Here is a 14,493-nt window from a genome sequence, read left to right as displayed (position 1 = left end):
TGTACCTTCTCATTACACTCTTCCTTTTTAGCTAAAATAAACCTTTCTCTACTGGTCAAACTTTTTTTTTCTCACATATCAGGTCTGCTTGACAGTGCTTACTAGAGTTTAAAGAAGTGTTTTCAGAGGCTTTTTAAACTTCTGCTAATTTATGCTAACTCTCTTGTTCAAGTCATAAATTCTCTGCATGTTTTTAAAGCATATACAATGCACAATGGGCTTATGCACTTAAATTACAGCAACAATGCAGTTTTTGCTGAGGACTGCTTCCCAGAATACCAAACCTTGTGCTTTCATAGGCAAATTAAAAATAATTTGAATCATTTTAAAGAAATCATTCTCAAATATATTATACTCTTCAATGCTTTATTAAACACAATATATGAAACAGATTAAATGGATTCATAGATGGGTGGTTAACATTAAGAAGACTGCTTATTGTAATGTGCTAAAATGTACTGTGCTTCAATTAGGTGAACTGAACTGGCCCCAAGAGCTCTGGTGGTTTCCTATTTGACTTCCCCCACAATTTCATGTTATTTCTGTAAATAGCTCTCCTAATCAGCCACTGCTACTCTCAGTTAACTATAAGTTATAATTTAGAGAAATGGAAAGATGTTAGGGGACACGAGATAGCCAAACTTGGCAAATGAATAATATTCTTCGATTCCTGATTCTAAGTCAGTATGCTCTGACCTGCAGTGTTTCTCAATTTATAGGGAGAATAAAATTTATGGGCTTAATTACTGCTGTTTTTTTCTTGCTCAGAGAGTTTTTCTCTTATATCTGGAACTGGGATTGTGTTTTATTTGGTTGAACCAAATTGACATTTGAATGTAAAATAAGCCTAATTTCATAATCATTACCCAAGAGGCTCACAGACAAAAGATAAGGGAGGAGTAAAAGTCTTCGAGAGAAAATACACAGCATCGTCTTTCCTTGTTCCCCAGTGATGATCAAATGGACTGTACCTAAATTCTACTGAAATAAATCAGTCAATCTTTAGTTATTATTCCTCAATTTCATATATGTAAATGGTAAAGGCACACAGAAAGCATTTCAATGTATTGTGTTTCTTAGAAAAGTAATGTTTGGCGTGTAGTAACCATTCATGAATAACTAAAATATATATTTTAAAAATATCCATGCATTGAAATTATCTGCACAATTTAATTGAAGTTATAACAATACTGTGATGTGATGAACAGAAGTTCAAGCTCTGGAAAGGATGACAGAAGTTTCCTTAGAAGTTTAATCATTAAGGAGTGTGAAGAACTTCAAAATATCTTCCATGTTTCTGTGACATTTCACCCAAGGAAGTTGTGTCTGCAAAAATGAAAGTTGAAAATGTTACAGCTAATGAGAACTCTGCATAAGGGGAAATCCATCAGCTTCAGTTGATAAGAGCTAAAACTTTAATTACATGAGGTTTCATTATAGCTTTTATTTAAGTGCCATGTCTTTTATGGCAGAGACAATAATGCAAAATGATAATTTCAGATCAAAATTTAGTAAAAAGTGTACTTTAAATGTAATAGGTAGGTGCTTATGTTGAAACCACACCTCCTTTCTTCTCGTACCTCTTTCTTTTGAGTTTCCAATCTTAGGTCAAAGGATGTTGCCGTTACAAGGGAAAGATAAAGAAAATTTGATTACTACTTTCTGTTTATTGTTAACATGCTGATAACTGTTGTATATTTTGCTCTCTTTAAAGGACCCAAATATATGCTGGTATTTAAGCATAGTATTTCTGTTATTTGAGAGGTATGTTGCTTTATCAGAATGATATGTGTCAATATTGTTCTAAAATAAAAATTGTCGGTATAATTGCAGCAACATGTGTTTTACATTATTAAAAGTCTTAAGGTACTGTAGCAGCAAGGGGTAGCACAATTAATGATCATATTTACCACATTTCATTAAGTTGGCATCCTGTTTCAACAGCAGGGACCTAGAACTTTGCTAACTGCAGCTAGAGAAGCTGCGTCTTACCACTCTGAATCTGAGTTGCTTAGAACTGAAACCTATTAAAAACTAAAAAATTTGGTCCAATATATTAACAATTTGAGGAGGACATTGTGTAAAAAGAAGATTATCATCCTTTCCAAAATGTGTATCAGGAAGAGACAAACATTTATTCTGGAAACTAAGTAACACACAGCAGCTGTCCCTAGACTTGACCTCAAACCAAGAAAAACTTCCATGTAAGTACCAGTTTCATTATTAGTGTGAAGACTTACAGTGAAACCCAGAAGGTGAAAACCCACAAACAAAACTGCCTCCAAAGAGTGTATATTAGCTCTCACAGAAGTGAAACAAAGATTTTCATAAAGTCTGAGATACTATTTCTGTTTGTTTAAGAAATGGATAATCAGTGCAGTCAGCAATAACAATTTAGCACACAGATCTTATGGGCCACGAAGAGAATGTTGGCTTACAAGTCCAGAGGTTGGGACCTGGAGCTTGCTTTGTCCAAAAGTGTGTAAAATCTTGGGCAAATCAGTTTCCTCTCAAAGCCTGTGTTCTCATTCATTTACAAAAATGATTTAGGTTGAAGGAGACTTTATATCCTTGGATTTCAAGTGATTTCGTTGCGTGATTATGTGAAAATTATTTAATTATTCATGTTATCTATTAAATGATTCACATATTATATCTCCTATTTAATTCAAAGGAATATTGTGACAATAAGAAATAACACAGCAAAAATAATTTTGAAAAGTTAAATGGAAATTAAAACCATATTTTGATAGCCTTTATTATTCTTAAAATATAAAAACATGAAACTTTACACGAGGAAGTAAAAAAATGTCTGAGAAATCTTGGTGCTAGTGGCAGGAAGTAAAGAATAGAAACAATGGTTGAGCAGGTGAACCCACAATGATTGAAGAAAGGGAAAGAGAAAAATGTATGATATTAAACTCTCTTCTCAACATATTTTTATGATATTGCTATCTTTAGGTTTTAATAATAAGGACAGTGATGGGGATCTTCCCTAACCAGGGATTGAACCTAGGTCTCCTGCATTGCAGGCAGATTCTTTACCAACTAGGGAAACCCTTAATGCTCTATAAAATCTATTAAGTGAAGGACATAATATATTAATTTGTATTTCACATAACAATGATTCAGAAAACAGTAATTCAACTCCCTTTTCATAGTTTAGTAACTCTCTGGAGATTTTATGGTCTAAAACATATGTAAAATTTATAGGAAAAATGAACTTATATGATTTTTTTGTCATACACGTGTTTTGGTTAAACTCAGAAATATTAAAATGAGTGATAACCCAGAGTTGCAAAGGTGATGAGATATATGTGGAAACCAACTGAATTTAATTATTTTAATCTCAGTGTCATAATGTTCTCAATATATCAAGAAACTGCAGGGTTGTGGCCCCGATTTCTAGGAGTTACTTAACTTTTAATAGCAATTAGTTTCTACTCAAATATAATGTGGTGATTTTTTAGCATCCCTGAAGAGTAACCATCCTTCTTAGTATATCTCTAGAAATAAAAAAATTTCAGCCTGAGTTTTGAAGATGGCGTTGCTCAAATGGCAGTGTCATTGGTTATTTTCAGTAAGCCCTCCTGTAGTTATGGACATTCAGTAACCTTGCTACTTCACTGACCAATGATTCCATAGAGGAAAAAATTATTTTAATTGACATTCTGTGAATGAGATAGTTGAGGTAAAATATTGATTTTTCATTGTGATTGAGAGTATTTGATGAGGAGGCCAAACAGCATGGCAAATTAAGAGGGTCAAGGCTAATGTGATGCTCTGGGCCTCTTCATCATTGGTCTGAGGATTATCTTGAGAAAAGCAAAAAGCAGTTTTCTCTCTGTAGTCTGAAATTGTCAAAATAGTTCTTAGCTGTCTTAATCTGTTTGGGAGAAAGGACGCATCCTCTCTGTAAGCCTTATTGGGAGTGCCTAGATTGTGTGTCCAAAAAATATTTACTGTTTAAAACATATAATATGTACAATTAAATATATTTAAAATATAAGCTAATCATTTAAGCTTTCTGGAATTGAATTCTACTTGTATCACTAGCTGTGGGGCATTGTGAGTTAATTAATATAAGCTTTCCACTTATTTGTACAATAATAATTATTATTGAGTACTTAATTATGTCTGGCACAATTCTAGGTGCTTAATGTATACCAATTCATTTATCCCCAGGACAATGCAATGTAGTTGAAATTATTATTATCCCCATTTTATGAAGGAGGATTTCAGCATTTAAGCAAGTTGCCACAGCTAATAGATAGATGACCCAGGATGTGACCCACAAAACCAGACCTGTCCATCTGGTAGTTGTACCCCTTATACTGTATTACTTTTCAAGATATTGGAATAGTAACAGTACTTACTTTACAGAACATGATGAGTAAATAAAACTAAGTATAGGGCTCAGCATAGAGCTAATTTTCAGAACTGTAATACAAGCTCTTCTCACTTGCACATATTGTGTGTCTAATACAATTTAGAATTAGTACAGGCATCTAATGTAATCTTCACAACACCCTTAATGTTATTATCTAAATGTCCAAGCTGCATAGAAATCAGTTATCTTGATGGAAATGAGATAATGAATGACAGAACCAGGATTTGGATTAAATGTCCTGATTTCAGGCCTGATACTCTTTCTGCTATATCATTTTCTCTCCTGGTTCATGATGATAATTGGGTAGTTTAGTCATGAGCAACAAGATGGTGTATATCACCAGAATGTGTCTTCTTAATAATAGAGGGATTGCTACATGTTTATTTATATTTATGAAAATGATTTATTGCTAATTAGGGCTTTAATCTTTGTCTGCATATTAATACTCAATATGCAAGTTTGTGAGAATAAGTCTTCTTTTTAGGGCAAAGTAAATCTAGGCATTGTTTTTTAATGTTATTTAAATTATTTAACATCAATATACTAATCAAGTAAGAAATGTTTGAAAAACTGAGTTTATAAGCCAAGAGATCCAAAGGGGGATTTATAAACCAAGATGGATCAATTAGCCCACTGTGAAATATTAATCAAAGCCTGCAGGTATTGTTATTTCTTCAAATTTTACTCACGATTGGAATCCATTAGCCTCTGGAATTTGAAAGCCGGTTTCTTCCAATCCGATCCACAGGGATACCAAATCGCCTTTTTGGATGATCTACTACTTTCCTGAAACAAACCAAAAATAACATATTTAAGCTAATGTTCAATTAGTTTTGCTCTTTTTATTTCCCGCAGATCTGGGGCCTTTCTTCTGGAGTAGGAATGACTAGTAGTTCTTGTTCATCAGCACCCAGGATATGTCAGACACTATCTCTTATCTTTTGGACATCCGTTGAAGTAGGTATGCCCACTTCCATTTTACATCTGAGGACACTGAGGCTTAGAGAAATTAAACAACTTATCCAAAATCAAATAGATGAAAAGCCAGATCTTACCAGCATACCAATCTGCTAAGTGTTTAGTTTGGGTAAGTCCCTTTCCCCTCTTCAGATTTTGGTGTGTTCCTGTCAGTTGAGGGAGGTTGCACTAGGTCAGTGGTTTTCCCCAATCTCTTCCTTACAATGGTTTTCCTGGGGAAGGATGGTGTTGGAAGAGGAACAGATACTGAAGCCAAGACTGGATATGGAGTAAGTGAGCCCCTCAGGTCTTCACTCAGAGTTTTCCTAGAGAAGCTTTGTGTGTGATAGTCTATATTTGTTATATATGTTCAGATATTGTTTGGGGGAAAAAAAGTTTCATTATTAAAATAAAGTTAAAAAATTCTACAAGAGGCCTTACAATTTGTGTGTTTTATGAATTATCTGTTTAAAAAGACACATTTTAATTTGATTTGTTATTGCCTTTACTTGGTTCTATTAAGTCAAAATGCTAATAGGAAAGATCCCAGAGCTGTGAATGCATAACTTTCACTGACCTTGGATTTAAAAGTTTTTATCTTCTTAAGAAAGATAGAAATAGGGAGAAACTAAGAAAGCCATGTAAGTAAGTGACTTGTCTCACAGCTGAGGGGAATTGACTTAACAGATTTGTTGGGTTTTTTTATTGACATAATATGCATACAGAAAATAGGATAAGTATTTTGTAAGTGAACAATATGAGATATATACAGATTATAAACACAATTACTACCCAGATCAAGAAATAGAACATTACCAGCAATTAAATATTTTAGAATAGGAAAGAGTCTTAAAGTTAATTTTTGCACCAAACGTAAGAATATCAGCTCCAATTTTTGATCAGCGATGATACAGCTTATCACTTGAAAATCTCAATGAGGAAGATCTAATTGCCTCTCAAGACAACTTCATCAATATTCAACAGCTTAAAGAGTTTGAAGATTTGATTCAGAGCATTTTCAATAGTTTTTTTGGTTCTTTCTAATTACTTGCATTATATTGTCAGTATTAGACTACATAATTTAAACACTAAAACTACATCATCTATAAAGGCTTCCAGGTGGAAAAGAGGTAGAGAATTCAAATGCCAATATAGGAGATGCAAGAGATGTGGGTTCAATCCCTGGGTTGGGAAGATGCCCTGGAGGAGGAAATGGCAAACCACTCCAGTATCCTTGCCTGGAAAATTCCATGGACAGAGGAGCCTGGCAGGCTGCAGTCGATGGTGTCTCAAAGAGTCAGACACAACTGAACGATTGAACAAGATGATATACGGCACTTCTGACCTACACAGTTGTAAGATAATACATAAATTTGTGGGTTTTTTAAACCCAGATGTTTGTGTTAATTTATTACCACAGCAATAAAAAACTGAATATGTTTGTTTGTATGATTTAGGGCTGATGTCTGAGTGTATTACAGCTAATACCTAAAAACAGGAAATGTGATTTTTATTCCTTGAGTCCTCAAATTCCTTCATGAACAACTCCCATTATAACTCCAGGGAAGGGATAAGGTAGAAGCCATCCTGGGATAGAGAAGAATGCTCTGGGGAAGTCCCAGAGAGTAGAAGAGGAAGTGAAAAACCAGCATTTCCAGGTGTTTAAAGGACTGAGGAGAAGAGAAAGGAAATGGCAGCTGGGAAAAGAGTAGTGGCCCACATGTGAACTGACCTCTGAAAGCTTCTGTGGAGTGAATAGTGTCACCAGAAATAATCCTTTTACTTTTTTAGAGAAGTGTGATGGTTTCAGGGCTTCCCAGGTGGCCCAGTGGTAAAGAATCTGCCTGCCAATGCAGGAGACACAAGAGGTGGGTTTGATCCCTGGGTGGGGAAGGTCTCCTGGAGTTGGAAATGGCAACCCACTCCAGTATTCTTGCCTGGAGAATTCCACGGACAGAGAAGCCTGGAGAACTAAAGTCCGTGGGGCCACAGAGAGTCCAACACGAGTGATCACAGCACAGCATGGCGCAACAGCACGATGGTTTGGTTTCATGCATTATTATAAATTAGAACATGTATGGGTCCATATTACCAACATATACTTTCAAAAGTGAAAGTAAAATAAATGAAAATAGCATTTTTTTCTTTCTGTACTACAGTTAATCTACTTTTCCTGCTCAAGTAGATGGGAGGACACTACAGTCTTTCCTGGTGGCTCAGACAGTAAAGAGTCTGCCTGCAATGCAGGAGACCCTAGGAGACCCTAGGTCAGGAAGATTCCCTGGAGAAGGAAATGGCTACCCACTGTTGCATGCTTGCCTGGAAAATCACATGGAAGGAGGACTCTGGTGGACTACACCCCATATGGTTGCAAAGAGACACTACTGAGCGACTAAAACACACAATGTCTGATAAAAAGAAAATAAACTCTTTCTCGTTTTCCCTCATTCCCTGTTCTTTCCTTCCTTTCTTTCCCCCAGATTCGATCCAAAAAAGTATTAGAAATCAGGAGATATTGACTTGTATTCTATTTATTTCTTCTACTTACCAAAAAATGAGAATAGCTAAGTCAAATAATTTCTATATAGTTATCTATCAATTCAGAAGTAAAATGGCAAGCTAACATTTATCTTAACATTTTTGCTGATATGAAATATATATAACAATACTACACTCTTCAGCACATACACTGACATGAATACAGAGTGTGTGAAACTTAAATGCTAACACAGAAAAATAATCTTAAGACCAAAAGGGAAAACTATACTTTCTAACCATCTAGTCCCTCTTGTGACAAAATAATGGAATGACATGGCTTATATATTCATTGAAAACAGTCCATCTTTTCCATTCTAAAATATTCTGAAAGTAGTATAAGGATTCAGAATATAGATCAAAGTAATATAATGAGGATGGATTATTTTAAATATAATTTTAAACTTCACACTAAAATATAGACAGCCTAAGTCATTTATATTCTTTGATAATTCAATTTCTAAAGATGTTCACCATTCTAAAACAACTGTTGGAAAGCTTGTATTTATACTTTTTGTTTAGAATCACACATATCAAAGAGTCTATAAATTTATCTATGTTCAGTTTTAGAAAATAAAAGAAACATCCTTATTGGTAGCACCAAATTAAGAAATAAAATATTACCAACACTTAGAAGTCCTCCGTGTTCTTCCTCCCAAATTGATTCCCCCCATAACTTAGTCACAGAGGTAATCTGAAGGATGAATTTTTATCTAATAGTTCCTTTGATTTTCTTTATAATCTATATGTATTCTTCCAAACTCTCTTGATTAGTTCAGATGGTTCTAGAATTTTATTTGGAAGAAATGATGTGTGAATTCTTCTTGACTTCTTTCAACAAATATGTGTTTCATGTTTTGAGATTTGTCCATGTTGACTTGTGTAGATGTAGTTCTTTTATGTTCACTGTTGTATAGTATTTCATTGTAAGGATAATGAATAGGCAACAGCTTATTAACACATTTTACTGATAGTAATTTGAGGTATTTCCTCTTTTGTTACTATTGTTATGTACTGTTCAGCTAATTTTTTTCATTCACATGCCTGTAATGCACATTTGAGGATTTCTCTATGGTAAATTTTTAGTAGAATTGCTAGCTATTCTTATACTTATTTTTATTACATAATGCCATACTGTTTTTCAAAATGGTACCTATTTACACACCCGAGAGCAGTGTATGACAATTTCTATTGTTTCATATCTATGCCAACCCTTGCATTGTGGACTTTTAATTTTGCCAGTCTATTGCATTGTCAACTTAGTGGTCATTGCATTGTGACTTCTCTGTGATCTTAGTTTGGTTTCCATGGCTACTATTGAATGAATTTGCTCACCTCTTCCTTTGCTTATCGACCACTTGAATTTCTTCTTTTGGAAGTACTTATTTGTCTGTTGCCTACTTTTCTCTTGCTTTGGTTTTTTATTTTTTAAGTATTGATTTGTAGGAGAGTTTCGTATACTCTGAATATTAGACTTTGTCAGTTATAAGCAAATATCCTTTCCCATTTGTGGTTAATTTTTTTTACTGAGTCTTTATGAAAATCTTTAGTATTGTTTTGAAACTTATCAATATTTTTACATTCGTTTGATTAAATCACCTCTAATGGCATCACTGACTTGATGGACATGAGTTTGAGTAAACTCCGGGAGTTGGTGATGGACAAGGAGGACTGGCGTGTTCATGGGGTCACAGAGTCGGACACGACTGAGCAACTGGACTGAACTGAACTGAATGTTATAAAAGCACCCCACTCCAGTACTCTTGCCTGGAGAATCTCATGAACAGAGGAGCCTGGTAGGCTGCAGTCCGTGGGGTCGCTAAGAGTCGGACACGACTGAGTGGCTTCACTTTCACTTTTCACTTTCATGCATTGGAGAAGGAAATGGCAACCAACTCCAGTGCTCCTGCCTGGCGGATCCCAGGGACGGGGGAGCCTGGTGGGCTGACATCTATGGGGTCGCACAGAGTCAGACACGACTGAAGTGACTTAGCAGCAGCAGCAGCAGCAAAGTTATAAAATATTTTCCTATGTTGTTCTAAATATTTTTTTTCAGTTCTGTCCTTCATATTTACATATTTAATCCTTTTGAAGTTATTTTTTATTTATGCAGTGACATGGTCATGTTCCTTTTCTTTTTTTCCTATATTCACACTTAATTATTTATATATTCCAAATTCAGTGTCAAGTTTCATGGGAAATCCTCTTGCAGTTTTACCTGGAATTGTGTTGAATCAAAGGTATAAATCAATTTGGAGAAAATTGAATTCTTTACAATATTGACTCTAACTATCCAAGAATAGCTGTTTAGATTGTCTTTAATGCCTTCTCATGTATTTCTATAATTTTATCCATAAAAAAATTTATTGGATTTGTTGTTGCTTATCATTTAAGAATATGTGTTGTAGGTTTTTTAATAGTTGGTCCTTCCTTGGTTAAAAAAGATTTCCTTCTGTTATTAGTCCACTGGTGATTTAGATCATAAATAGATGTTTAGCTTTATTGAGTGTTATTTCTGGATCTATTGGATGATATGACTTTACTCTTCAATTTGTTAGTTCTATTAGTTGGCTTTCTAAAGCAAATCAAACTTTTATTTATTTATTTTTTTAGAAAAATACACTCTTTTGCAAAAGAAACAAAAGAGACCATAGCAAAAATCAACAAAGCTCAAAGCTGGTTTTTTGAAAAGATAAACAAAATTGACAAACCATTAGCAAGACTCATTAAGAAACAAAGGGAGAAGAACCAAATCAACAAAATTAGAAATGAAAATGGAGAGATCACAACAGACAACACTGAAATACAAAGGATCATAAAGAGATTACCACCAGCAGCTCCATGCCAATAAAATGGACAACTTGGAAGAAATGGACAAATTCCTAGAAAAGTATAACTTTCCAAAACTGAACCAGGAAGAAATAGAAGATCTTAACAGACCCATCACAAGCATGGAAATTGAAACTGTAATCAGAAATCTTCCAGCAAACAAAAGCCCAGGACCAGATGGCTTCACAGCTGAATTCTACCAAAAATTTAGAGAAGAGCTAACACCTATCTTACTCAAACTCTTCTAGAAAATTGCAGAAGATGGCAAACTTCCAAACTCATTCTATGAGGCCACTGTCACCCTAATTCCAAAACCAGACAAAGATGCCACAAAAAAATAAAACTACAGGCCAATATCACTGATGAACATAAATGCAAAAATCCTTAACAAAATTCTAGCAAACAGAATCCAACAACATATTAAAAAGATCATACATCATGACCAAGTGGGCTTTATCCCAGGAATGCAAGGATTCTTTAATATCCACAAATCAATCAATGTAATACACCACATTAACAAATTGAAAGATAAAAACCATATGATTATCTCAATAGATGCAAAAAAACATTTGACAAAATTAAACATCCATTTATGATAAAAACTCTCCAGAAAGCAAGCATAGAGGGAACATACCTCAACATAATAAAAGCTATATATGACAAACCCACAACAAACATTATCCTCAATGGTGAAAAATTGAAAGCATTTCCCCTAAAATCAGGAACAGGACAAGGGTGCCCAGTCTCACCACTACTATTCAACATAGTTTTGGAAGTGTTGGCCATAGCAGTCAGAGCAGAAAAAGAAATAAAAGGAGTCCAGATAGGAAAAGAAGTGAAACTCTCACTGTTTGCAGATGACATGATCCTCTACATAGAAAACCCTAAAGACTCTACCAGAAAATTACTAGAGCTAATCAATGAATATAGTAAAGTTGCAGGATATAAAATAAACACACAGAAATCCCTTGCATTCCTATACACTAATAATGTGAAAACAGAAAGAGAAGTTAAGGAAACAATACCATTCATCACTGCAACAAAAAGAATAAAATACTTAGGAGTATATCTACCTAAAGAAACAAAAGACCTATACATAGAAAACTATAAGACACTGATGAAAGAAATCAAAGAGGACACAAATAGATGGAGAAATATACCGTGTTCATGGATTGGAAGAATCAATACTGTGAAAATGAGTATACTACCCAAAGGAATTTATAGATTCAATGCAATCCCTATCAAGCTACCAACGGTATTCTTCACAGAACTAGAACAAATAACTTCACAATTTGTATGAAAATACAAAAAACCTCGAATAGCTAAAGCAATCTCGAGAAAGAAGAATGGAACTGGAGGAATCAACCTGCCTGACTTCAGACTATACTACAAAGCTACAGTCATCAAGACAGTATGGTACTGGCACAAAGACAGAAATACAGATAAATGGAACAAAACAGAAAGCCCAGAGATAAATCCATGCATCTATGAACACCTTTGACAAAGGAGGCAAGAATATACAATGGAAAAAATACAACCTCTTTAACAAGTGGTGCTGGGAAAGCTGGTCAACCACTTGTAAAAGAATGAAACTAGAACACTTTCTAACACCATACACAAAAATAAACTCAAAATGGATTAAAGATCTAAATGTAAGACAAGAAACTATAAAACTCCTAGAGGAGAACATAGGCAAAATGCTCCTTGACATTAATCACAGCAAGATCCTCTATGACCCACCTCCCAGAATATTGGAAATAAAAGCAAAAATAAACAAATGGGACCTAATGTAACTTAAAAGCTTTTGCACAACAAAGGAAACTATAAGTAAGGTGAAAAGACAGCCTTCAGAATGGGAGAAAATAATAGCAAATGAAGAAACAGACAAAGGATTAATCTCAAAAATATACAAGCAACTCCTGAAGCTCAATTCCAGAAAAATAAATGACCCAATCAAAAAATGGGCCAAAGATCTAAACAGATATTACTCCAAAGAAGACATACAGATGACTAGTAAACACATGAAAAGATGCTCAACATTGCTCATTATCAGAGAAATGCAAATCAAAACCTCAATGAGGTACCATTACAAGCCAGTCAGGATGGCTGCTATCCAAAAGTCTACAAGCAATAAATGCTGGAGAGGCTGTGGAGAAAAGGGAACCCTCTTACACTGTTGGTGGGAATGCAAACTAACACAGCCATTATGGAGAACAGTGTGGAGATTTCTTAAAAAACTGGAAGTAAAACTGCCATATGACCCAGCAATCCCACTCCTGGGCATACACACCGAGGAAACCAGATCTGAAAGAGACACGTGTACCACAATGTTCATCGCAGCACTGTTTATAATAGCCAGGACATGGAAGCAACCTAGATGCCCATCCGCAGATGAATGGATAAGGAAGCTGTGGTACATATACACAATGGAATATTACGCAGCTGTTAAAAAGAATTCATTTGAATCAGTTCTAATGAGATGGATGAAACTGGAGCCCATTATACAGAGTGAAGGAAGTCAGAAAGATAAAGACCAGTACAGTATACTAACGCTTATATATGGAATTTAAAAAGATGATAACTATAACCCTATATGCAAAACAGAAAAAGAGACACAGATGTACAGAACAGACTTTTAGACTCTGTGGGAGAAGGCGAGGGTGGGATGTTCTGAGAGAATAGCATTGAAACAAGTATACTCTCAAGGGTGAAACAGATCACCGCCCAGGTTGGATGCATGAGACAAGTGTTCAAGACTGGTGCACTGGAAAGACCCAGAGTGATGGGATGGGGAGGGAGGCAGGAGGGGGAATCGGGATGGGGAACACATGTAAATCCATGGCTGATTCATGTCAATGTATGGCAAAAACCACTACAATATTGTAATTAGCCTCCAACTAATAAAAATAAATGGAAAAGAAATGATAGTGGGTTATCTTTTGATACATTAGTAGAATTGTTTTGCTGATTTTTTTGGGTATAATTTATATCCGTAATTATTGATGAAGTTATTCTGTAATTTTCTTTTCTTACTCTTTTCACACATGGTTTTGGTGTTCAAATAATGCTATTCTCATGAATTGAGAACTATACCTTCTCTCTTAGGTATTATTTTGTTATTTATTGAATTTTTTCATGCTCTGAGACTATGTTCTGTATGACAACTAAGCTTTTAAAAATGATAAAGCTTATTTTGTGAACAGATACTTATTTAAACAGTTGTTTCATGTGAACGTATTCATTTTTTCTCACCAATTGTAGGATACACAACAACTTGTATTGATTCTGCTTATAGTTTTGAGTTTCAAAGAAAGAAACTTAGGACTAAGTTTAGTGTGGAGAGTGTTCTCTCAAAACAATGATTTGCTACTACATCTTTAAGGGACAATAAAATACCCGGACTCTTTCAAGAAGGGCATATAGCTCCACCAACGTTGAGTAACAACAAAAAGGGGTAAATACTGTAATGGCTAACAGAGGATGCTCATTTAAATAGTTCAGTAATTGGGACTTCCCTGGCAGTCCAGTGGTTAAGACTCCGAGCTTCTACTTAGGTCCCTGGCGGGGGAACTAAGATCCTGCATGCTGTATGGTGTGGCCAAATAAATAAATAAATAGTTCAGTAATTTAGATTAGTAAAACACAGAATTAAATATGTATACTTTAAAGGTTAGGTGCATATAGTAGCCACGCTCCAAGATAAACTCCCATAATTCTACTATAATGCAGTCTCCTCCCACATTGAACAAGACTGACCTCTGTCACCAATAGCATATTGTGGA

General features: G+C 34.9%; 1 protein-coding gene across 1 annotated transcript in view; it reads right to left on the bottom strand.

Moving 5' to 3' along the window:
* Positions 1-349: 349 nt before the first annotated feature.
* The window catches only part of OSTN (osteocrin), a 42,024-nt gene continuing 27,880 nt past the window's right edge, over positions 350-14,493 (bottom strand). Inside the window, exons 4-5 of the mRNA XM_043874595.1 lie at positions 5,080-5,176; positions 350-1,326 (exon numbers count right to left, since the gene is read on the bottom strand). Of these exons, the coding sequence (XP_043730530.1) occupies positions 5,092-5,176 (85 nt within the window). The 3' untranslated portion in view covers positions 350-1,326; positions 5,080-5,091. The remainder of the gene's footprint in view (positions 1,327-5,079; positions 5,177-14,493) is intronic.

The sequence above is a fragment of the Cervus elaphus genome, chromosome 19 (assembly GCF_910594005.1).
Source record: "Cervus elaphus chromosome 19, mCerEla1.1, whole genome shotgun sequence".
NCBI lineage: Eukaryota > Metazoa > Chordata > Mammalia > Artiodactyla > Cervidae > Cervus > Cervus elaphus.
This window is presented reverse-complemented; position numbering and strand designations above follow the sequence as displayed.